General features: G+C 45.4%; 9 protein-coding genes across 9 annotated transcripts; 5 read left to right on the top strand and 4 right to left on the bottom strand.

Moving 5' to 3' along the window:
- Positions 1 to 56: 56 nt before the first annotated feature.
- AGABI2DRAFT_193966 (hypothetical protein) lies at positions 57 to 731 on the top strand (the record flags this gene model as incomplete). Its single annotated transcript, XM_006462830.1, has 4 exons — positions 57 to 164; positions 220 to 306; positions 355 to 601; positions 657 to 731. Coding segments are annotated over exons 1-4 (498 nt in total), but the record flags the coding sequence as incomplete, so codon positions are not given.
- Positions 711 to 2340, top strand: AGABI2DRAFT_193965 (hypothetical protein). Its single transcript, XM_006462829.1, has 5 exons — positions 711 to 891; positions 951 to 1183; positions 1243 to 1287; positions 1356 to 2077; positions 2146 to 2340. Exon 4 carries the CDS (start codon positions 1407 to 1409, stop codon positions 2073 to 2075), a length of 669 nt encoding a protein of 222 aa, XP_006462892.1. The 5' UTR covers positions 711 to 891; positions 951 to 1183; positions 1243 to 1287; positions 1356 to 1406; the 3' UTR covers positions 2076 to 2077; positions 2146 to 2340.
- Positions 2341 to 2871: 531 nt separating this feature from the next.
- On the top strand, positions 2872 to 4200 carry AGABI2DRAFT_193964 (hypothetical protein). The gene is made up of 4 exons (XM_006462828.1): positions 2872 to 3052; positions 3115 to 3194; positions 3244 to 3640; positions 3694 to 4200. Exons 2-4 carry the CDS (start codon positions 3156 to 3158, stop codon positions 3924 to 3926), a joined length of 669 nt encoding a protein of 222 aa, XP_006462891.1. The 5' UTR covers positions 2872 to 3052; positions 3115 to 3155; the 3' UTR covers positions 3927 to 4200.
- Positions 4201 to 7178: 2978 nt separating this feature from the next.
- On the bottom strand, positions 7179 to 8383 carry AGABI2DRAFT_193963 (hypothetical protein). The gene is made up of 3 exons (XM_006462827.1): positions 8273 to 8383; positions 7828 to 8224; positions 7179 to 7777 (listed from the first exon to the last, which is right to left on the bottom strand). The coding sequence occupies exons 1-3, from the start codon at positions 8315 to 8317 to the stop codon at positions 7365 to 7367; spliced, it is 855 nt and encodes a 284-aa protein (XP_006462890.1). The 5' UTR covers positions 8318 to 8383; the 3' UTR covers positions 7179 to 7364.
- A 222-nt stretch (positions 8384 to 8605) lies between these two features.
- AGABI2DRAFT_193962 (hypothetical protein) lies at positions 8606 to 10884 on the top strand. Its single transcript, XM_006462826.1, has 8 exons — positions 8606 to 8708; positions 8765 to 8854; positions 8903 to 9143; positions 9196 to 9421; positions 9476 to 9708; positions 9766 to 9810; positions 9860 to 10557; positions 10613 to 10884. The coding sequence occupies exons 1-7, from the start codon at positions 8611 to 8613 to the stop codon at positions 10553 to 10555; spliced, it is 1629 nt and encodes a 542-aa protein (XP_006462889.1). The 5' UTR covers positions 8606 to 8610; the 3' UTR covers positions 10556 to 10557; positions 10613 to 10884.
- Positions 10885 to 11012: 128 nt separating this feature from the next.
- AGABI2DRAFT_207548 (hypothetical protein) lies at positions 11013 to 13447 on the bottom strand. Its single transcript, XM_006462825.1, has 7 exons — positions 12995 to 13447; positions 12879 to 12941; positions 12747 to 12819; positions 12466 to 12694; positions 11954 to 12413; positions 11426 to 11901; positions 11013 to 11369 (listed from the first exon to the last, which is right to left on the bottom strand). The coding sequence occupies exons 1-7, from the start codon at positions 13295 to 13297 to the stop codon at positions 11201 to 11203; spliced, it is 1773 nt and encodes a 590-aa protein (XP_006462888.1). The 5' UTR covers positions 13298 to 13447; the 3' UTR covers positions 11013 to 11200.
- A 2679-nt stretch (positions 13448 to 16126) lies between these two features.
- On the bottom strand, positions 16127 to 18411 carry AGABI2DRAFT_186715 (hypothetical protein; the record flags this gene model as incomplete). Its single annotated transcript, XM_006462824.1, has 12 exons — positions 16127 to 16704; positions 16759 to 16776; positions 16841 to 16865; positions 16924 to 17245; positions 17299 to 17466; positions 17518 to 17578; positions 17628 to 17654; positions 17702 to 17747; positions 17805 to 17867; positions 17922 to 17993; positions 18065 to 18068; positions 18113 to 18411. The coding sequence occupies 12 exons, from the start codon at positions 18409 to 18411 to the stop codon at positions 16127 to 16129; spliced, it is 1683 nt and encodes a 560-aa protein (XP_006462887.1).
- A 1612-nt stretch (positions 18412 to 20023) lies between these two features.
- On the bottom strand, positions 20024 to 21219 carry AGABI2DRAFT_179477 (hypothetical protein; the record flags this gene model as incomplete). The annotated part of the gene is made up of 3 exons (XM_006462823.1): positions 20024 to 20556; positions 20607 to 21018; positions 21076 to 21219. The coding sequence occupies 3 exons, from the start codon at positions 21217 to 21219 to the stop codon at positions 20024 to 20026; spliced, it is 1089 nt and encodes a 362-aa protein (XP_006462886.1).
- A 153-nt stretch (positions 21220 to 21372) lies between these two features.
- On the top strand, positions 21373 to 22729 carry AGABI2DRAFT_207546 (hypothetical protein). The gene is made up of 5 exons (XM_006462822.1): positions 21373 to 21719; positions 21776 to 22159; positions 22208 to 22255; positions 22306 to 22598; positions 22658 to 22729. The coding sequence occupies exons 1-5, from the start codon at positions 21584 to 21586 to the stop codon at positions 22670 to 22672; spliced, it is 876 nt and encodes a 291-aa protein (XP_006462885.1). The 5' UTR covers positions 21373 to 21583; the 3' UTR covers positions 22673 to 22729.
- The last annotated feature ends 644 nt before the right edge of the window (positions 22730 to 23373 follow it).

Here is a 23373-nt window from a genome sequence, read left to right as displayed (position 1 = left end):
CCTAGCATTCGCGGAGTATATTAAATCTCGAAAATTGTTTGACAACTCAACCAGCCTTTCTCTCCCTGTTTCCTCATGCCCTCAACAGATCTTACCGACTCGTCCGCCGATAAATCTACATCTGCTATCGGCACACCACATTCACCACATGACAATGAGAAACTGTGCGTGTGCCCACCTATTTGAATGCTTATTGAACTCAGTCTTGAACTCCAACAGTTTATCCAGGCAAGCGGATGACCTAGTAACATACTTGTCTGCAATTATCAATTCAAAGCTCCCCGTTGCAGAACAAGACATCGATCCGTGAGTGTTTCCACCAGTGTTACTCTCCCAAGATTCACTGGTTCGCAGCGCACACTCACCTCAATTGGAAAATATAAGAATACGAACAGACAGAATACCTGATCGTACATTCCAAGCGCTAATCGATCTTATGCGAGTCGCCGAGTCCCATCAATCAAATCTGGAGAAAATTCAATCCCGGCAAGCTGTCAAGGACAACAAACCCTTATTGAACGAAATTTTCATCGAAGAAGAAGCGTCCTTGAAGACGGTCGGAACCACAATCATTAGAAGACTTCGTAAAGATTTTCACCAGGTATTAAATATCTTTCATCCAAACCGCCTGCCGCTGAAGACGTATCATGTTATAGCATGGTGATTACGTTGAAATATGCTGGGATCAATTAATTCTAGGCATGCGTAATGTGCATGGCCGATCAGAGAATATCGAGCATTGGCGAGGGCGACTGAACGTTGTGAAAGACAACATCGTACCCCAGATATCAGCTATCAATCCCTTACTGGCACCAGCTGAAAGTGTCGCGAAAGTGGCGGTGGGCCTCACGGCTTATGAAGTATCCCAAAAACTTGATAAAAATTTGATAGGTTTGTGGAACCCTATATTTCCTCAGTTCACTGCTCTAACTGAAGACTTTCGAATGTAGATCTTGGAATATCGGATGGGGCGTTGCGGGAAGACGCACAAGTAATTTTCAAAACAAAGTCAAAGTTAGAGGAGTACCAAACCGCTAGCGATCTAGCATATGCACGATGGGTATATTCCTGCACAGTAATTTACAAGGAGAAACCAGGGGATGACCCTTCAAGGGCTGATGCAATTACAACGTCGCAGCGAATACGGTTTGCGGACGAATATTTATCGCGACTCATTAGCCCAGTCAGTTCAATAAATCTTCATGAGTAGTCATACTGACCCACTGACACAATTTCTTACAGATTAAGGAATACCTGATCAAAAACAATGAACGTTACGGGAATGGGGTGAGCGAGTTACATTATTTTTCACACGAGCTGCACATCATAACCATTTATCGAACCATGCCATGCAGATAACGGTTATACGGGAGGTCAATTCCTTTTGCGATGTCGTGCCGAAAATCATGAAAGACATCGAGCGGATATACGCAGCAAAGGATATTATCGAAGATAGTCAGAAAGCTAAGTTTGTAGAAACGGTATCCGACCTTGGCATCTTCACCTTCAAATACCTGGAGTCGATGAAGGATCATTTTGATCAGAGAGAAATCAGTCCAACCACGCAAAAGAAATTTATCCTGGAGATAACTCGCGACTTTCTCTTGAACACTTTACACCTAATTCGTACACTATACACTATGCTCGACGCTGAGTCCAGCAGCCCCAATAGCAAAAAAGCCGAAAAGAACCGAATGGCCGAGGACAGGTTTTTCAGCACTCTTCCCCGGAATAACAAGACCTGTAGAGCCTTGGCGAAACCCAGTGACGTTCGAAAGATTGTGGAAAAAGTGGAAAAGGCAATAAATATCATATACGCTCTGGCACTTGCATCAGTTACAGGTCAGATCATGGAGTCAATTGATCAGAAGGAAGGAAGCGTCAAGAAGGCTCCTGTTAAACTGGACACCTCCAATGATTCAATGATCAGGTTTCATCAAGTACTGGGAGAGGACGTTGTCGCGGGTTCGCAACGATTGGAGAGACTGCTGGCAAAAGAGAAAAGCGAACATAAATCCGTATCCTTCACCCGCCGAATAAAGACATTTTTCAGGATCAGCCGCCACAAGTGTTGATGGTAAGTGTTGCTTTACACTACTTTTGGTTTTGCGGCTCACTTTACGGATTATGGTTATGTACCATCAGACCACCCAGAAATGCCGGATCATTCCTATCCCCGTTACCATTTTTAGATTTAATTTTCCTCCTTTTTGTGGCATATTATGCTCTCAATATTCTTCTCTTGGTGACGATTTTAACTTGTAACTATCAATGGACCCCCTATCATAACTGTGCATTTATATTATTGCCTTTCCGAAGAATTGCCTTTGCTAAGATCCCGACACTGAGTGCGACAAATACCTAATGATTACCGCTTGCATGGACTATCAGCAATTGCTGAGTCCAGGCTGAGTTTCAGGAGATGGAACAGGGCGCATCATATGAAATCAAAGAGACGGGATGGGGATGCATTGTGTGGTTTTGAAAAGACTCCCTCCACAGTTGGGAAAATGTCAAAGATTCTTTGAAAGGAAATGGCTGGGCCACCGTGAATACGGCAGAGTGGTCGCAGTGGGCGACGAGAAGGTCGAGGAGTGCTAAGGATTCCGGATGATCATAGTATACCAGAACCAGTCTTTTCAGAGTCGTTTGAGTTTTGTGGCATGCTAACTTCGAGATGATGGCGACTGAAATTTGTTGAAATTAAAGAGCTAAGAAAAGGAGTTTCTCAGTTGACATGCTCTGGCACGTGCCTGAAGATGATGCGCCTGATTGATGACATGATTCATGAAGCGGCATCTTGAGCCACCTGTCAGTCCTTTGCCTTCGTCAATCATGCCCCTTCTCATACCAACGACGTAGTCCTTATATCAAAGTGCTTATAGCATAATCATTACCCAGGACGGCATCAGAGCTTAAGTGGCGATTCACTTGAGGCGCGGGAGGATGCTTCGGCCGAATCTTGGGGTTTTCTGCTACTTGCTGTTGTTGTGCCGCTCCTTCAAGGCGGACGATTGCTCGTGACTTGGGCTTTTGTTTCGATGCAATGGAGGTAGCGCCACACCTGATATGGCGCCTTGTCAAATCGCACCCACGTCACAACCATACCTTCAGTTGTCATTGAAACTTTTCTTGCTGCCACTACTCTTTGCTTCATGGCCTCTTCACGACCTCTAGTGTATGTCTTTCTCAAGGTACGCTTTCATGCATCATTTACGTGCCCTACGTTGACATGACCTCCAGCTCCCACCCGGTCATCGGTCGATCCTGCGGATACACAAAATAGCATGGAATGTTTTTCTTCCGCAGCTGAAACGACTAAATGACGCTTTTGAAGCCACTCAGGTCACGCATGCTTCGCCGGAAGCTAAGAAAATCTGGTTAGAGATGCGACGAATCTCAGCGGAAAAGATGGACAAGCTAGAAAATGTCGCTTTTGTGAACTACAGCACTGCATTTGGTTTCCTTAAATTCCTAGATGCTCTACATACCGGGCGAGACGGTTCTGAAGCATACGATTATTTCCGGGACAATTCCTGGAGAGCCTTCAACGAGGCAGGTTACGCACAGGATGTACTGCTCAAATTTCGGGAAGACGTAAGAGTTGTTGTCGGCCGCATCACGACTATACTAAGTAGTGGTGAGTTTATTGATTTCATCGTCTCGCTAGGCATCTAATCAGGTACGCAGTAGACAACAAAGAAATATCATCGTTCGTCACAGAGAGCAGCCAAAGCTTGTTGGAGCTCGCCACCGGGATTGAAGAATGTAATGGAATATTGGAAGAACATCGTGGAGAGGTAAAGGCGGTGCAGCGACAGAGCTTAGATGAAAAGGACAACCGACTATCTGAGGAGGAATTCCAGATGGTGCGAGAGAAATGGCAGTCGTTTAAAGAACTTTCAGAACCTCCTGCGTTTAGATAGCAAGCTCTTTGGCGCGAGATCCGAGGATCCGAGGACGATCAGGGACCAACTACAACGTCTCATATCCCCACGAGTCCAATAATGTCCAGCTACTCCTCGAAGAGCCATAAAATCTTGTTCTGGCGAAAGTTCTTCCGGCGTATCTCTTCGTGCTTTGATTGAGATGAGATATGACATGTATGCTCAGCCGGATTGAAGTTATTTCTCTATATTCATAATTTGCACTGGACTGCGCGATTGAAAGTAATAAAATATGCTCGTGCTTTTGAACAGGATTTTCTTGCCACCGGATCCAGATATCCGCTAGGTCTAGATCCGGACGTTAGTATTGTCTTTCATATGCGGGCAGGACCATATTATTACCTTCCAAACAACGCTGCAGGCTTTTAGACACGCAAAAATTGGGCCGAAGACTCTCATTATGGATCATCAGCCCAATTTCTGTACATGGCCTATCGTACCAGCAGTGCGGAAAATCCTTTTGCAAGAATAACTTATGATTGTGGTCTGGGAGAATAAAGTAGGATCCAAAGCACTAGTTGACGTCGAAGTCTGATCCTTTTGCAAAGCGTTCAAGCCATTGGGCTGCAGAGAATGGTAAAGACCAACGCAATCGGAATTTGTTAACCTAAATGACCGTGGGATGATATTGATGATGTTTCCCTCTCGTCACGAGTTAAGCTAGTTAAGCCAAAGACCATGGCAGAAAGCATCGCCCGTCTCAACTCCCGGTGCTTTACTTGCTTCGATAATGAATCTCCCGGTGCTCGGACTATTCTTGATGCCAAAGCTCAACGGAGTGTTATACCCTCAGTTCAAGCCCGGGTTGCCAGATGCTGTCGCCTTGAACTTTTGGCATACGTCAACATCCCTTGTGATCCATATGACGACCAGATTTAACATGAATTCCCTTCACAAGCTTTCAAAAATAGTCGATCATTAACGCGTTTTGTTGAGACTGGCAAGTGGCCCGCATGCGGCAGCCCTTTTGTGTTTTCCAATTCCATGGAATTCATGAGCGGTTTCCAAGGGAATCTAGCACAGACGTGGGACTTGCGCGAGGCGAGCAGATGGTGAGAATGGCAGTGCATTGGTTATTGTTCTTCCAAGATGACTCTATCTTGATCCTATCATTCGTTCCCAAGAGTCATTCGGAATGTTACTCCGAGCTGAAGCACAAAGTTTACGTCTCCTTGTATATCCGAATTACGACGACCTTCAGGCCCTTGTTTTGAGTCGGTTCATTGTTCGTATCTCTTAGCGTCACTCGGGGGAATGCTTGATGTATACCGTAATGGTGGTCGAAATTCGTGGAACTTGAGAAGATTCAAATCAACTATTCCTCTGTCATAATACAGTGTGTTGTTTTGTCTAATCTCGCTTTGTTATAGTACGCAAGTGCAACTCGAATGTATTCCTTTAGAGCCGCTGCCTACATAACAGTATAGATCCTGAATTTCAGTCGGCCCGTCGGGCACCCGGCTCTCCGTTGTGAGATCTGGGGCTAAGGAGACCGATCTTCAATTAACGTCAGTGGTGCCGACCTCGTATCCCCGAGTAAAGGGCCTTCGATCAGTCAGCAGCTTTACCTCTGTATCCCTTATTCACACAAGGCCGGATACTTTCTGGTCAATGGAGATACGTACGAGTATAATCGAGAAGCATCTCGCATACCGCTCAAAATGATCGTAACCAAGTTATGATATTGACTCGGAACGAGATATCTTGTGCCAATGAATCGTAAGCACAAAGAAAAGACACAATGTATTTCAGGGTCAAATTTGATGGAAGCACCGCTGTGTTTCAATTCAGGGTTACTTCAACAAAGTACCATTGAAATTGTTTTTGTTCCCAAAAAAGAAGCAATCCGAATACAAAGTGCACCGAGCGACCTTTGTGGCGGCGGCATCATCATATGGATGGTTACAAAGTTACCCGTTGATGTCACAATGTGTCAATGTATTTATTTGTGGGTCCACAAATCAAGATTTGAAAGTCAGCGATCACCGATTGATACCGATCGATAATGATCGTGATCGTGGACTGATCGTGAACGGGATTGCGACAATGCTATTTGCATCTGCTGCACGTACTTCCACAATGTTCTTTATTATGTTTTAGCCAGTGTCTGTTACCTATGTGGACACGCAAAACGAATCGCCGGCTGAGTGTTCCTCCCAGTAATACAAATACTGTCACGACGACGGATTGAATTGCTTGTTGAAACAAAGTCTTCCTGCTTTGTTCCTGAATTCAATGAGTCTCAGAGGTAAGGATACACAAGGTTAGTAAAATCTTTATTGTCTCCACCTCCCAACTGGTTTAGTTTGATTTGTGGAACCGAAAGAGACCTGTCATGGATTAATGTCGTGGGAATAGTATAATAATTCGGTGGTTGTGGCCGCGGCGTCGGTTGAGGAGGTCCCTAACGAGCCAGAAAGGCAAATGCAGCAAGGGCCGGGTCCGACACCACTTGATCATGATCTCAGCATAACATCTACGCTGAACGGTGAGAGTGACTGCATTAATTGAACCACCAAAGCCAACTGGTTTGCATTGAAGCGTGACTTCCTCGACCAAATCGGACCTGGGGACCGGGACCCATGAAGTATTCTAATCGAGCTGAGCATTACAACATGTTTCATAACTGATGACATATGATGGGCTCAGAAGCAGAGGGGAAACAATGAAAACAAAAGAAGATGAAAGCAAGAAACTAAGCAACAAGATATGCTCATTTGAATTAGATCTGAGCCGCTGTCGGGAAAACGACGAGAATGGCTGGATGTTTCCAACTCTTACATTTTGAGAATTGTTCTTCAATTCCCGATAGTTAAACTGTGTCAGTGCTTACTCTAAATAATTATCAGTGGAAGCCATTCGTTAAGACACTGGTAAAAAAAAGTAGCACATCAGTTATCAGAATTTTGCTTTGCATTGGGGTTTACCTGACTCATGTCCAGGTTAAACAAAAAACATGATGATTTCATCCAGAGCTGAATCAAACGCATCATGGTAGATCCCTCGAGTTGTTGGATATTTCAGAACTGCTGGTACCGTATTTGAAGATTATCTGCGACAGTTCTTAGAACACAGGCTGTTATAAATCTAAGGCTCACACTGGCACTCGATGTTCATGATGTCCCACGAAAATTACATTAGATTGTCCCCTCAGAGTGGCTCGTAGCACAATCTGAGTTTTGGGCTGTGCTGTTGGACCTGTGCCTCTGTGCCTTCATGATGAAAAGGGTAAAAACGATCATCCGTCATGGCATTATCAGCTAGAATTTCGAGCTTGATATAAACTATGGAGCCCAATGGTTTAAACTCCCTACACACTGTCCCTCAGCGCTTTCCACCAACCAGTTTAAGTTCCTAACGCTCGAACATGACATGAAATCAAATATAGAATGTAATATAAGTCATGCAAAGAAAGTCCTATCTGGCAAATTTTTCCACTGAAAAGCATGACGAGACACGCCGGAAGAACTTTCGCCAGAATGGGACTTTGGGACGCTTCGACGAATTCGTGGGCATCGCTGAATTGGTCGGGTTATTAGATGTCATAGGTGGCTCATCGTTGTCCTCGGATCCTCGCATCTCGCGTTGAAGAGCTTGCCATCTATATTCACCGGTAGCTGCACTATTTCTAAACGCCTGCCATTTTTCCTCCACCATCTGGAACTCCGCCTCAGATGGAGGATTGTCATTTTCATCGAGTTTCTGTCGCTGCACCTCTTTGAATTCCTCGCGATGTTCTTCTAATATAGCGTTACATTCTTCAACCGCCGTGGCGAGTTCCAGCAGGCTTTGGCTGCTTTCAGAGGTGAAAGATGATACATCTTTGCCGTCTGAAATGCGCCAAGTTAGGTTCGGGGCGACACAAAATCGATGAACTCACTACCACTCATTAAAGTTGCGATCTGACCGACAACAATCCTTATATCTTCCCGAAATTTGAGCAGTACTTCTTGCACAGAGCCCGACTTTTTAGCGGCTTGATGAGCGCGAGTAAGGAATGTGTGGTATGCCTCGGGATTGTTTCTCCCGAGTCGTGAAGCTTTCACGAATAAGAGAAAATTACCCGCGGTGTCGTAGTTCAGAAAGGCAAGCTCTTGTAGACGACTCATCTTTTTGGCAGCGGATTGTCGAGCCTCCGACCAAATCTTCTGAGCTCCTGGAGAGGGATGTGTGATCTGAACTGCTTGAAATGCATCATTTAGACGATTCAGCTGCGGAAGAAAAACAGTCCACGCTATCTCGTGTATTCTCGGGAGCGATACTGGACTGGGTGGAAGCTAGAATCATGTCAATATAAAGCCCAAAGACAGTGCGTGAAAGCATACCTTGAAAAAAACGCATACCAGTGGCTGTGGCTGTGGACCAGCCATAGTGGTAAAATCAGAGTATGAACGACAATGAACGACAAAACTGCAGACACCCGTGGGTGTGACTGGTAACGAACCATAAAAACAAACCGCATCAAATTTGAGCTGGGTTGTACGTAATGACATGTGAACTGAAGCCCAGCAATCTGGCTTCTGAGATTCAGGCCCGATAGAGTCCCAAAAATAAGTCTCATTGTTTTCTTACAAGCTTATTCAGAATCCTAGCCATCGCGGAGCATATTAAATCTCCAGAGACGTTGAACGAATAGTCATAATAATTTCCCCCGTGTTCTCTCATGTCTTCAACTCCCAATGACTCATCCGCCGATAAGTCTGTGTCCGGCGACACCACGACTTGTGACTCAAATGTTGCTTCATCGATAGATAATCAAGAGTGCGTGTCTTTATCTATGAGAATGCTCCCAACTTAGCCTTGATTGCACATGGCAGTAAATGCAGTGCCAATGTGACTGATCTATTGGCATATTTCACCAACGTCTTCCAGTCGAAACTCCCTGTTGCAGAGCAAGATATAGACCCGTGAGTGATTCCAGCAGCGCTTGTCTCCTAATGTTCACTATTTGCCAGCGCAAGATCACCGGAACTGGACTTCATTAAAATAGAAACAAAGGAATTACCTGATAAAACGTTCAAGGCGTTATCCGAAATTCTACAAGTCGTTGACTCCCAACGTGCGCAATTGGCGGTATTTCGATCCAAAGCTGTCAAAAACAAGCCCCTACCGGATGACATGTTCGAAACGCAATATTATTCTATGGTAGACAGTGGAAGCCAAATTTTTGCAAGACATCGTCAAGCTATCTCCGAGGTATCGAGTCTTTTATACTCAAACCGCCTTTGCTCAAAACATATTATGACAGAGTGTCACTTTGGTTAAAGAATCACGAGGAACACTGGTTTCAAGAATCCGCGAGTCGCACGATCAATCAGAAGATATTAAGCATCGTCAGAATCAACTGAGCGCTGTAAAAGACGACATAGTTCCCCTGATGCCGAGCGTGATGAAACCAGTCCAAAACGTCGCAAAAGTGGGAGTGGGCCTTGCGGCCTGCGACATATCCCGAAATCTCGACGAAAGCTTAAAGTGTATGTGAATTTACTATTTCATCCATTCATTGCTAAATGATTTTTTGCATTTAGCACTTGAAATATCGGACGAGGCGTCACGAGGGGACTTGCAAGTTATTACTAAAACAGAGTCAAAGTTGAAGGACTACTTGCGCGACAATGAACATGCAGTTGGGGACTTAATATATATATGCAGTTCCATTTATCCTGGCGCGCTGGACGCGGATATTTCAAACGACACTACGACCATAATTTTACAGCGAATAGACCTCGCGGATCATAAAATGTCAGAAATCATCCCACCGGTAAGTTTAACTACTGTCAACGCTAGCCAACGTGTTCAATAACGCATTTTCTCACAGATAGAAAACTGTCTGGCCCAATGGAAAGGAAATTACGGGATTGGGGTGAGCAAAATATCTGTCACGAGAGCCGCAAATGATAAACATTATGCAGATAACTGTTATACGGGAGGTCAACGCTTTTTGCGACGTGGTACCACAACTTATCGAAGACATCGAGCGTATCTTCGGAGCAAAAGAAATCATCAAAAGTACTCATCAAGCCGAGTTTGGAGAAACAGTTTACAAGCTTGGCTTTACCATCTTTAAGTACCTCGGGCAGATGAAGGATAATTTCAATCAGAAGAAGATCGATCCAGAGCAGCATAAAGAATTTCAACAAGTGTCAACCCTAGACTTAATCAATGAAACTGCGGACCTAATATATCCCCTGCGCATAATACTCAACACTCAGACCAGCAGCAGCAAGAGCAAAAAAGCCGAAAAGAACCGGAAGGCCGATGACAGATGTTTTGAGGACGGTACCTGGACGAATAAGACCCTGGTGAAACCCGGTGAGGTTCAAGCAATCCTGGATAAGGTGAAAAGCGCTGTGAAGACGATATATCGTCTGGCGAATGCATCAGCTACTGGGAAGATTACGGAGTCAATTAGAGGGGACAAGGTCGAGAGGGCTCACTTTAAGCTTGACATCTCCGTTGAGCCATTGAGGAGACTTCATCAGGTATTGGGGCAGGACGTCGACGCGGGTTTAAAACGATTAGAGAAGCTGCTCATCGAACAGGAACCAAAAGCTCAGGAGGGCCAAATCAAGAGCTTTCTAAGGATGTTCAACCGCCACAGGCGTTGACGGTAAGCGGAATCTCCTTGACGCTTTTTTAAGCATTGCAGCTCACTGGACAGATAGTTCTAGACTTCCAGTTATCTCCCATGAGATCCTCCAAATATACTCTCCGCTATGTCGCGGCCGGTCCTTCTAGTAGGCGATACCCAAGTCACCGGCACCATTATTCCCATTACTATCTTTAATTTCCGTTTACTCTCGTTATTCATGTCTTGCGACTTACTTCTGTGTCAAGAGAGCGAATATAGTGACACTGATAGGACATTTCCGGGACAATTTCATTTTGTTGTATCAATAGATTCCGTAGCATAAACTTTTATTTATTTGATTGTCTTTACTAAGATCATGACACTAGGCAGCTGCAAACGTGTGTGGCAACTGTATGATGATTGCCAGTGGCATGGTCTATATTCGTACAATCTTATCACCAATTGATGAGTCTTAGGGGATAAAACAGGGATACCGGGAGGGACCAAGTGCCGAGGTCGATGATAATTGCTGTTATGCAGTACAAAATTCATGAACATCCCATTACATTCCGGGAACATAGAGATACAACTGTTGGACAGTAGAAGCGAACTCAACTTCGACCAATATGTCGCTAGAGCCAGATAGAGCTAGAGTTGATCATAATAGTGCTCAGCGGTATTATCAATCAATCCAAGTCGGTTCAACTCGTAGCTGAGCCTTCGGTCTGTACCTCTTCCCTCGCTTCCGCTCATCCTCATATTCCGCTTCCATTCGCATCTTCACACTTCGATGAACTTTCACTCCATGTGTGATTTGCTTGGGTATGAAACGCGGCCGAGCCAGATTCGATCTGTCGTGACATTACATCAATAATTATGATTTCAGTATGATGGATCAGACTCATACCCAAAACGCGTCACCCACTCGTTATTACCTCGTTGGTATCTTAATTGTATCGGAAGAATTTCCAAGATCCACCAACCCTTCCTGAGTTTCAGCTGATCATAGGCCGGTGAAAGCGCATCTTGCAGCTCTTCGGCCTCCTCCGAGCCCAGAAAAGGTGATGGATGGAAAGTATGGTGAGCTTGTATCTCCGCTGGACGTTTCTTATAAAGAGTTGCGTGCGGTCGTACAGGGATGGGATCTGCCGGTGGTTTTTGAACTTTATGTTCGGGCTTGAGTTTAAGAGGCGGTGGACGGGGCAAAGCAAAAGGATATAACGTAGCGGGATCCAGCCCTATTTCTCGAAGTCCCTCTGATTCGAACATGATACCAGTATTGGTTTTAAAGCATTCGCGGATCATCCAACGAAGAGATATACGAGCGAGAGAATGACGGGTCTTGTTGCTTACAGCCCCACCACCCACGTCGCAGTGACAGCCCTATAATTGGACGATGATGCTAAAGATCACGAAGAATGATAAGATAACATACTGCAAACCAAACTTCTTCAGTGTCGGTTGGTTCTTCCAGTTTCTTGGGTGAAGTTGCAGAGTATATTGCCTCCATCGTGTCTAGTTTTTTATCATGTGTCGAACCGCCGTCGCCGTCCCAAGTTTGAACTCTTCGAAGCCCAAGATTCTTCTGCAAGATGCCTCCTATGTTTCCACTGCCAGATCTCTTCCCTGAGGGGTAGGAAGACGATGGAGAGGTGGGCACAGATGGAATCTTCTCATTGACATAACTATCTGGAGATGTACAGGTCTCAGTTACTTGCGACGGGCTTGCCTCGACACTAGGATGCTCGTCCGGATGCGATCGGCTCCAAAGGTTAGTCTTGAACTTGGATCGACGTTCATCGAGTGAGATTGCATGTCTGAAGACGCGAACAATACCGTTTGATGTCGTGAAAGGAAGCCTCTTAGGGAATATCCCAACGGAGTCAACTGTGTCCCTGTATATTGGCATAGGTTAGCAACGAATTTGAACACGAAGAGCTCGCGTACCACACCCCGATAAAGTCGATGGTGACATCAGAACAAAATGCTTTCTTGAATCCAGTCGATTGCTCCCAGCCGATATGATCGACGCGGGTATACATTTTGTACGCAAAGGGAATTTGCTGAAAGTTGTCAGCAGGGAGGAGCCCCACTTTGTGTAACATGCCGGCGAGACTTCGAGCAGTATATGCTCCCCGCGAAAAGCCGAAGATGCATATCTTGTCTCCCTCAATGTCTGCATAGGTTTGAATCAGCGAGCTTCAATGAAGGATGGGTCACAAACATACAGTTTTGCATAAGAAATTCATAACCACCCATAACATGCGCATTCAAACTCCACGCAACCATATGATCCAAAACCTGTACATACGTCGATCAGTCAATAAGGCTCACACAGCAGGGAAACGCTGATTAAGCACCTTCTGAAAGGCTGACCATCGGGGCGACACAGCTCTAGAAGGGGTATACGTCCCGATGCCAGACTAGCCGTATTAATCAGCGAGAACCGGTATTTCTCAAGCCGTTGTAGACCTACCTGGTAATAAACCATCTGTTTATTCCTATCGTTCTTCTTCAAGAGAGAGACGAGTTGCACGATATTGGAATTATCGGCGTCAAATTGATCTCCTGTTCCATCGAAGCACAACACGAGTGTCCTATGGCTATGCTCTGGTGGAATGACACTTGGAACAGAGAAAGTTGCTTTGCTAACAGGATGCGGCACACGAGGTCGTTCGGAGCTCGCAATTGGCGTTGGAGAAGAGGGTGTCAAGGTGGGTAAAGTTGATTTGAGGTCATCCGCTCGCCCATTGTTGACAGTGTCCTTCGTTGATATCATCGTAGGTCCTCCAACGTCGATGTTCAATAATTAAGATAAAAAGATAGCGGGAATTGAGCAGAGTTTACCAGGCAGTAACCTAATGTCAGCCTCGAGGATGGGTTCAAGTGCCAAGTTCAGAGCGCTTAACTAGCGGACGAAAGTCGCGCGAGTCAAAAGCCGGGTACATCATGTGGGGATAGCAGTTAATGTTGTGCCGTTCGTACACCGTTCATGAACTTCCAGGCACGGTTCGTGAATCGTTCATGTGTTGTCGTCCATGTGCTCATAGACGGCTGATGGCATGTAATGGTAATCAAATACAAATACACAAGACTGCCGATTCTAAAATATAAATGATTGATCAGTCAAGGAAAGTTTGTTCCAGCTTGATCGTCGAGTGAAATATCATTTACCTCTCTTCCATTTCTGGGTCAAGCGCAAGTGAAAATCCAGTTGTTCAATGTAAACCTGTATGATACTGGACCCAAAACAAGCATTCCTTCCGCTGTGCTCAAAGTCAAGCGAGTGATCGAGTTTTGTAATAGGTGGAGTCTCGAAGGGCTGCGAGGCCGTTGAGGGGACATAGAAGTCCAGATTTAATGTTTCGTGGCGTCTCGGTGCCGTGTGAATCTCTTGGAGGTGCTAATCTGGTCCTTCTGATGATGAAGCCGTCGTTCCACATCATGATCCGAGGCTCCTGGATAACAGGGTTCGTCACTCGCAGCTGGAGCCGCAGTGGAAGTTGATGAGGACAGAATGTAGTTCTTCTAGACATGAGAAAACTGACTTTTCATGTTTGCATATTGTGATACTCTACTCCAAAATAATGAGATTCACGGCCCGTGAGTCTTCTATTTCGCAAAAGTGTGAGTATTTTTCCAAAAGAGCCGAACAGCCGCTTACAACTTATAAGAAGTCCCGAAAAATCAAGGGCATGCTTCACAAAGCAGGTAAATTTGATTCCATCGGAGTATTCACGAATCCTAGGTGCTCGTAAATTGAAATTGTGGAGTGGTGGACAGAAATTTCCCCAATGAGAAGAGTTCGGCTTTAGATACATGTACACGCTTTAACGACGACAATTGATAGCCGCACTCATGTACAAGAATCTTTCATTGCCTCCAGATAGTTCTGCGAGACACGACTTTGTAGGATTGATACGACACTACAGTAGATGAACTAGATACAGGAGAACGGTTAGGTTATGATAGGGCGAAGTAGGCTTAACAAGCCAATTGACGGTACATCGGATTAAGTATTCTGTCAGAGATGTGAACTTCTGCTCAGTTTTATCCCAGCGCTTTTCGATTCTGTCAGCCTGTCAAAGATATGTTTAGCGTGAACTTCGCTATTATCGTGCCGAGCAGCAAGATCTCTCCTATCCCAACATCATCCAGACTCTGATATCAGTTTTGCAGGCACTGATTGGAAAGGCGTATAATGGATGCTCATATGACGGAGGATCATTTCTCGGATTTGCCGTGTTTCGGGGCCCATTCAAGCCACCAATCCGACCTCGTTATCGGCGGCTTTTGATCGCCACCTATGTTTATGCGTGAGAGACCGGAACCCATGAGTTCATGAAAGGGCTTCGGTGTTTGGAAATGAACTAGTCATGAACCCTCATGAAGTTCCGAAACGGCCTGATTCTGGTGTGTTCTCCATTAGCGCTGGAAACAATCATATGACAGGGACTCAGCCGAGGATTCTGACGATTTAATGCGGGGACACACCGCTTATACATCGCTAGGTTGGCTCTCAATCAAGCGCAATTCTTACGGGTTAACTCAGGCTAAGAATCGGAGTCGACTGCCGTTTTTTCTACATATTTTTTCCTATTTGTTTTTGGCAAAGCCAGATTTTTGTCGATGACCAATTTACACGATGGACACAAAAATAGTCAGTGATGCGGCGAGGCATTGCCACATGATCATCTCAATTGCCTTTTAAGGCTTAGACTTATCTATATTAGTGGCGAGAAGATGCGGCCCTGCAACGGAATTTGCCGGCGGTTAAACTGGAACAAATTTTCTTATTTTCCACTCCCTCTCCGTGACGCGTCGTTTTGCATTCAACGACGTTCATTCCTTCTTTTACTTAGAGTACCAGGCTTACCCAAACCACCGATTGTTTAATCGCTGTCTCCATCTCGTCATAACCGGCAACAAACAACTCCAAATTTAGAACACACTCACCCGGCGGCTTCTCACTCTGCAGTTTAGTCTGTTGATGCGGCATATCCAGTCCAATTTCTTCTCGTTGCCCAAGTTACCGATGAAGACTAGAGACGAAGTTGGGCCGAGCAACGTTGCGAAAAACGCTCCAGAAAGGGGGGAGACATCTTAACAATTCCAAATTTAGACTAGCTTATCATCACAATGATCGTGTTATCGCTTCTGGAATCACTTCAAGTCTCGATTTGAAAAAAAAAATCGATTATACATATTTCGGATGCAAGGCTCGATGAAAAAATTGGGCTTATGTTCGTACCGACAAGCGCTGAATCGTCAGGCGGAGTTTCAGAATAATCCTATCAGTTTTACAAAAACCAGTCGAAGAGTGTCCCTTAAGTATCATACCGGAAAAAATCACAACGGCGACCCTGTGGCAATCCGACGATTTCAAACCAACAACATGTGAACTCGATGTGAACTCATATGGTTTGGAGTGTCTAAATGTTAATCCGGTGGAGCTCACGGGGTAAGACATGTTGACAGGCGGAATGGTTAACGTCAACCCAGGGTTTGTCAGATGCATTCCAAGTGACTAATCGTGCTTCATCATACCTACTTACGCCGATATTATACAAAAGCTGGTACAAGAAAGAAGATAAGAAAATAATAAAACCTAATCAACCCAAGTAACTCTGTCAAGGTTCAAGTTTGCCTTGGGCTTGTATGGTTTCCCATTGGAGGTATGAGTGGCGTTCATCCTTATTTGAACAGACCTGTGAACTTTAACTCCCCGCTTCTTCTGTCCCTGTATATGCCTCCCCCTGCCCAAATTGATTTTGAAGTGGCTGATCCATGTCTTGTTCGACTTTTGGACTTTCTGTTTTATTGGGAACAATTCCATTACCCACCAAAACGGAGCGATTGATAGTTGATCATATATCGGTGACAGAGCGTCCCGTAAATCGATCTCCTCTTCCGACATGAGACGTTCTTTAGCTGCCATTTCTTCGACTAGTATTTCGTGTTCCTTATCCGTCAATTTGGCGAGTGGTTTCGGGCTATCTATTTTCAAGCCCTCAGGATTTTTCAGCGGAGGACATTTGGGTGTAGGACACCAATCCTGATCCAAATCTAGGCCGATTCTTCGTAAACCTTGAGTGGAGAACAGGATGCCAGTTCGACATTTGAATGTTTCCCGGATCATCCACCGCAGTGGGATGCGGGCCAAATTAGGGCGCATTCCATTTGTCACTAGGTTGATTCTTAACTCGATGACGTCAATATCGTACAGGCCAGTGAACTTACCTGAACCTCCCCCAACGTCTGATTGTCGAGGTATGTTAATATGAGACGCTTGCATTCAAGGAGATCTGGTCGAAGAACTTACCACAATGGCACCCAGCGAACCATACCTAGGCAAAAGGAGACACCGTCAAGGGGGGATGGAAAGGAAGTTGAACGAGTACTGACTTGTTCAACGTCCGAGGACAGTTCGTGTAGATCACTAAACTCGCTTTCAAACATCTTTTGAGTCTTTCTTTTACGATTCTTCTTCCAGCTGAAACGCCGATGACCATGCTGTGCGTTCGCGTCTTTTTCATTGTTGGTAGCCGAAACTTTTCCAGACTCTGCTAGCGCTAATTGTTGGGGATCTGCTCCGTGCCAGGTATTGTATTTGAATTTGGCTCTTCTTTCGTCCAGCGCAATCGCATGGCGGAACACTCGGACGCAAGTGTTGGACGTCGTAAATGGCAGTCGGCGAGGGAAAAGGCCAACGGAGTTGACAGTGTCCCTAGTCACATCGTTCGTCAGTCTACTCTGATTGATGAAAGATTGAATATATACCAAACACCAAGAAAATCAATGTCAACGTGACACGAAAAGGCAGCTTTAAAAGCGTTGGACTGCTTCCATCCCAAAGTATCGGTTCGAGTATACATCTTGTACGCGAAAGCCACCTGTTGATGATTGCAGGCTGGTAGGAGGCCAACTTTGTGAATCATGCCGGCCAGACTGTCATGACAGTTAATAGATAAATCATAATTCAACATTCGTCCCTCCTACCAGTGTGCAGTATACGCGCCACGAGAAAAGCCGAAGATACAAATTTTATCTCCGGCTCTATCTTGTTTCATGTGTTAGGAGCGACGGGGTGTTGAAAAGTATAGACTCACAATTTTGCATCAAGAACTCATATCCACCTTGAAGTTTGTGTCAAAAACCATCAAACAGGTCTTAACCCACATACCCATGATATGAGCATCGAGGTTCCAAGCAATCATTTCGTCGAAAGTCTGTTGAGAAACCGTTTGTTAGCGGAGTGCAAAATGTAAACAACCACAAGTTCGAACCTTGGAAACCTTAGCCATTAATGGAGTCGCAATCTGAGGGACCGTATAGGTCCCAATTCCAGCCTACATCCATCAATGTAAGTCATACATCAGACTACAATTGGAGCGAGGTCATACTTGGTAGTACACCATCTGTTTGTCTGGATCATCTTTCTTCAGAATACTAAACATCTCGACAATATTCGAATTCTAGCAATAGGATTCAGTCTCGGCACCGTAGTTGGACGTTCTTTATATACTTACATCGGTATCGAACCTACGCGACTTCATCAGCTTATCGCCTTTCTCGAGTTAAAGAAAGTACCTACTGATCACCCGTCCCATCAAAACATAAAACCAATGTCCTATGGTCGTGTTTTTTGGGCACAAAGTCGGGAATGCGATGATCTCCAGAGGGTTGTGTGATGGATGACAAGGGACCAGCTTCCGGTAACCCGTCCAGGGGCGCTCCTTTCCCAGTCGTGAATCCAGATCCAGCACCGCCATTCAAAGTGGCGGTCTCGGAGGGGACGGATGATATTGTTGTAGGTGAGCGGGTGTGATGGGTATCAGGGGCTCCATCGCGACTGACTTCCACAGGCAAGATCGTATTTTGATGGTCGGCCATTTGTTGTAAGCTGGGAAACTGAGAGGATGGATAGGGGAAGTAAAGGATGGAGACGCCGGCGCGTTAAAGAAGGCATAGCTTATATAGAAGAAAAATGGCAGGACGAATAAGTACTATACTTAATTGTGACAGACGTGTTCTCCATCAAAGGATGCCGATTTGCTCGGCTAGAACAAGTCTTCGTATGTTCAAAACCGTGGAGCTCGTGTCAATACGCCTCCTTTCCCAGATAACCGGTCAGATAGAAACACCGAAGAACGGGGACTTCGATATGAGTTGAATGTTGGGTAAAGTTGACATGAAGAAGCGTGCCATCAATTTCCGACATACAAAGTATTACAAACAGTCAGCTGATTCAAGATTCCAAGTCATCCGCGACCAATCAAAGTCCCGGGTCAGTGATCAACATAATTGTAAAAGCCTCATCTATGCTCTTAAGATCTTCGAGCTCCTGGATCAGCTGCAGGTATAGCGCCAGTTACTTTCTTGTGTTTACCAAGGTTACAAAAGAGGCTAGGCGGACCACCGCCTTCGCTTTGCTAGTTCTCTTCCACATTTGCCATTTACGCCACTTCAATTTGCAATTACCCTGGAATCTGAATACCTTCGAGTTCGTATTATTGTCCATGTCCTATTCCAAGTTGTTCGCACAGTAGCGCCCACTGGTGACAGCGTACTTGGATCGGCTCCACCGTGAGGTTATCAACAATGTCGGAAGTTGATGAATAACTCCACTCCATGTCATATATATAAATATAATGACATCCAGCACGTCCTCGTGAAAGCCACATATCTCTTATAATAAAACTTGCACCAACTTCGTAGCTTCTGGTGCATTACACAACCAGTCAGCCTGTCGTTCTGCTGTCACGCTTGGGAAGTCTGCGCAAGAACCGTACACGCTAAACTAAGGTCGCACCCGAATTGAGTTCGAAGGCTTCGGAAATTAGGGCGCTAGCTGAAAGGCACCGACGTGTATTAATTTAGCAGTGCGGGAAGGAGCTTAATTGTTTCCTCTTCCTATGCTCGTTCCCCCACATACTCGGAGAAAGTCACTTACATAACTTTTATTCATATTTTTGTCATCAAAGAGTCGATATATTCGACGGATTCGCGGGGCGCACGTTGCTACTGAGATGCTTTTCTAGGCGCGGATAGTTCTTGAACTGATAATCACCTGGAATTTCCGAATAGGAGGTAGTATGAAGATTCGCGATGCATATGTCTCAACGACGTCTCACTTGGTGCCGGGACAACTCGAAGCACAAGACAACTCCAATACTAAATCTGAAAGGCAGGTGAGAGATCACTTGATACGATCATGAGTGTTCATGCGAAGACGATGCTATCTCCTAGGCAAACCAAGAAGTCCCAGCTGTAGACAGAAGTCGAAAGCTGAGTTACTCCATCAAAGGCAAAAAAGAAAAGATCCACTATCCAGGGTCACTACCGACCATGTGTAGGAATTGTATATCACGGCCCACAACCAGAACTAGAATCATTCAAGATCATGGTACTATTAAAAGGTGGAGACAAAGGATCGATATTAAGCTTAAACAAGCGAACTAACATTAGCACGTCAAAACCGAGAGAAGCAATTACTGAGTGTGAGCTAGCCTAAACCGCAATCGACTTGGGATGCCTTGGGATGCGACGAGAAACGTATGCGACGGTACCACCGAAGATATCTCTGGCGAATCCAATATTTGATTCTTCCAGGCTGCTTCCCCAGGCGTTCTAGATTCTTCAGTACCACGTATCGACAACCTAGGGATTTCTGCGATAATTGAGAATATTTACTTGACGTTGATGAAGTTTCGAAATCTGTAGATCGTACGCGATACATCCCATTGGTGGCTTGAGAATAATCCTTTAACAGTTCGAGCTCAGTAGGGAAGTGTAATGTGAATCGGTCATACTGAGTCCAGAGATCGATCATGGTATTGATTTCTTCCCGAGCTGGGCGAGCTGTTGTACCCCTTTCGAGAGTTCGCAGGAGGCGGCGGAGATGTTGGTATTGAATGAAACCGAAATAGTATTCATAATACCGACAGAAAGAATCCGTCTCGTTAAGCTTTTGCAGAATCAAGTTGAGAATCTTTATATTCTCGAGCGCGTATGGATGGAATTCCGCTATGTGCTGATCTGATGGGACCATGTTGGATGAGGTAGAAAAAACAGAGGACGCAACTTACCTGTTCCATCATGCTCACGCAAAATGGCGTGAAGATCTCTGACTGCCTTCTCAAAAACATCCTTGCCTTCAGAGATATTCTCCCGCTCCACTTTGCAAGCATGAACAATGCTTGGAATACCTCCCCCTAAAGCATACTTGACGTTTTCTATTGTGACACGCCGATCGACCGGTAAACTCTTCAAGAAGCTGAGGTAGTACTTTGCGAAAGAGCCTGCAAATAAGATAGGAACGGAAACAGATTCAGCTAAGTCATTTGCCACTAGTCGACATTGATTTGCGAGCTCCAGGACTTCCAGTAGTGGGTGCATGTCTTGCATAGCTATCAATGTCAAGTGCAGCAGGTCGACCGCTTCGATCATTTCCCGGACAGCACTCCCATATTTTACTGCTGCTGCTTCATCTGGCGGTCGCTATTTTGACGTGGTTGTCACCAAATGAGCCGAATGTTACTAGAATCGAGTACATACTGTGAAGACAAGGCAGATCAAGTCTTCTTTGATAGGTTCTGAATGATCCTCGTGATCAACTTGTTCTGCATGACCAATGAGGCCTTCAGATCCGTGGAGAGTAGAGGCTAGCCGCCTAAGCTTATAGTGCGAGCCTGCATGCATATGAGTCAAGAGGCCCCAGCATTTTCGAAATGTTTTATCTGACGAGTTAGTTCGGCAATGGGGGTTGAACCGGAAAATCCCGTTACAAATCAGGTGATTACATGAAGCCGAGCGGCTAGCGGTGCACTGCCACTGCCACCAGCGTCGCGATAGCTCGAATCCTCCTGATATGTGAGATCACTTGAAATCATTGATGCCTCCAACTTCATCACTACAGGAGTCACTTAACTTATCATTATCTGAAACCAGGGGATGATGAAGCGTGTACATGAGGCTCACACGTTGGTGATGACCCACCCCCCGAGATGTGGGGTGTTTTCGAAGCCGCAGCAACCATTTCTAGAGCACCGAACGGTTAGCCCCCATGGCCCAAACTAACAGCAAATCTCTTAAACCCAAGGCCATGGTTACCAACCTCTTCAGCAACATTCGCTCGTATTCCAAGTCAAATTCTAGATATTCATCTTCAAGTGTTACGGTGGCCACTACATCCCTCGCTGGTAAGTAAACGTTTGTTGTAGGCTCCGACAGTCTGATGGCTAAAGTCGAGTAACAGGTAAAGTCGCTGTCGTGACAGGCTCTTCTCGCTCTATAGGTGCTGCTATTGCCAGAGCTTTGGGTGCCGAAGGCGCCAACGTAGTTGTCAACTATGCCAACGACGCAAATGCCGCTAAAACAGTCGTTGACTCTATCAAATCAGCGGGAAAGGGTAATGCCATCGCTGTCAAAGCCAATGTTTCGACCATCCGGGGCGGTCAATCGCTTATTGATGCTGCCGTTCAGGAGTGGGGAAAGATTGATATCCTCGTCTTGAATGCTGATATAATGGGCAGTAAGATGCTCACTGACGTCGATGAGGGCTTCTTCGACAGCCATTTCCAAACCAACGTCAAAGCACCCTTATTTATGGTCAAGCACGCTATCCCCCATTTAACTACCCGTAAGTTGCTATCTCTCTCCACGCAGCTATTCTGATGTTGTATTTTAGCCGGTGGTCGTGTCATCTTCTTTTCCAGCAGTCTAACTGGAGCTTCTTGTACGCAACTTTCACATCATATGAGAAACCCTTATCTCATCTTTAACCAGCCGTCCTACCCAACGCCCTCTGCTATGTCGCCTCAAAAGGTGCCATCGAACAAATTTCGCGTGTTTTAGCGAAAGATCTTGGCACTCGTGGAATTACAGTCAATACCATCTCACCGGGAGCAGTCGATACGCCCTCGTTTCGTGCCGGTAAAGCTCAACAATTGATTGATTCCATCTCTAAACAAAATCCCAACGGCCGTCTTGGCCTTCCCGAAGACATCGCACCGACTGTTGCCTTCATTGCTAGTCCGGCTGCTCAGTGGCTCAATGGTCAAAATATCCGCGTAAATGGAGTAAGCGTTTGATTTTTGATATCTACTTCTCCTTTTCTCAAGTGTTTTGCTTCCAATAGGGATTCGTTGTATGAGGCACTAGCGTAGATACTGTAAACTTGGTCCTCCCCTTGCACTTCCTAGAGTTGCACCTCTTTCGGTGTCAGCGCTTTTTCTTTTCCCAACCACGCCTACGTCAAGTTGTTCCGTCTTTCTTCTCTTGTTACACATGCTTTTTCTGGTACTTGATATATTCATTAATGAAACGCTACCTACTGCGTGGAAGGGGCTGACTCTCGGTTATTCGATGGGTCGAACTAGGCCGCCAAGAGAGTTAGATTTGTAAGGGAGAGAAAGGGAGAGTCAAAGACAGCACCGCAAAAATTTAATGAGGAGCAACTTGAGTGGAGTCACTCGGTTATCTTGATCTCAAGAGTTCTAATCTCGCTACCAACCTGAAATTGATAGGGCGTTTGATGTACTTCGGATTATTCCGACGATGTCGAAAAGGTATTTGAAAGGATAAAGTTGACGGGGACTTAAGCGAAATAGCGAAACAGTCACTTGGGGAGGCGAACACAAGTATGGTAAGATGGGTTTTCCGAATTCGGAATTGATTAAGTGACGCTCGAACAAGAGCTGCATATCTGTTACGATCCTGTTCTGAGTTTGACTACGATTTTTCACGGAGCAAATGAAGGGACATGTATCTGGTGGCTCAGGCTGTACACTTCACAAAAACATGTCAATTTTGCCCGGATTGCCGACCGATTGCCGACTCCCACAGGTACAATAA

The sequence above is a fragment of the Agaricus bisporus genome (assembly GCF_000300575.1).
Source record: "Agaricus bisporus var. bisporus H97 unplaced genomic scaffold AGABI2scaffold_7, whole genome shotgun sequence".
Lineage (NCBI taxonomy): Eukaryota > Fungi > Basidiomycota > Agaricomycetes > Agaricales > Agaricaceae > Agaricus > Agaricus bisporus.
Note: the sequence above shows the minus strand (reverse complement) of the source record. Positions and strands in the feature narration are given on the sequence as shown.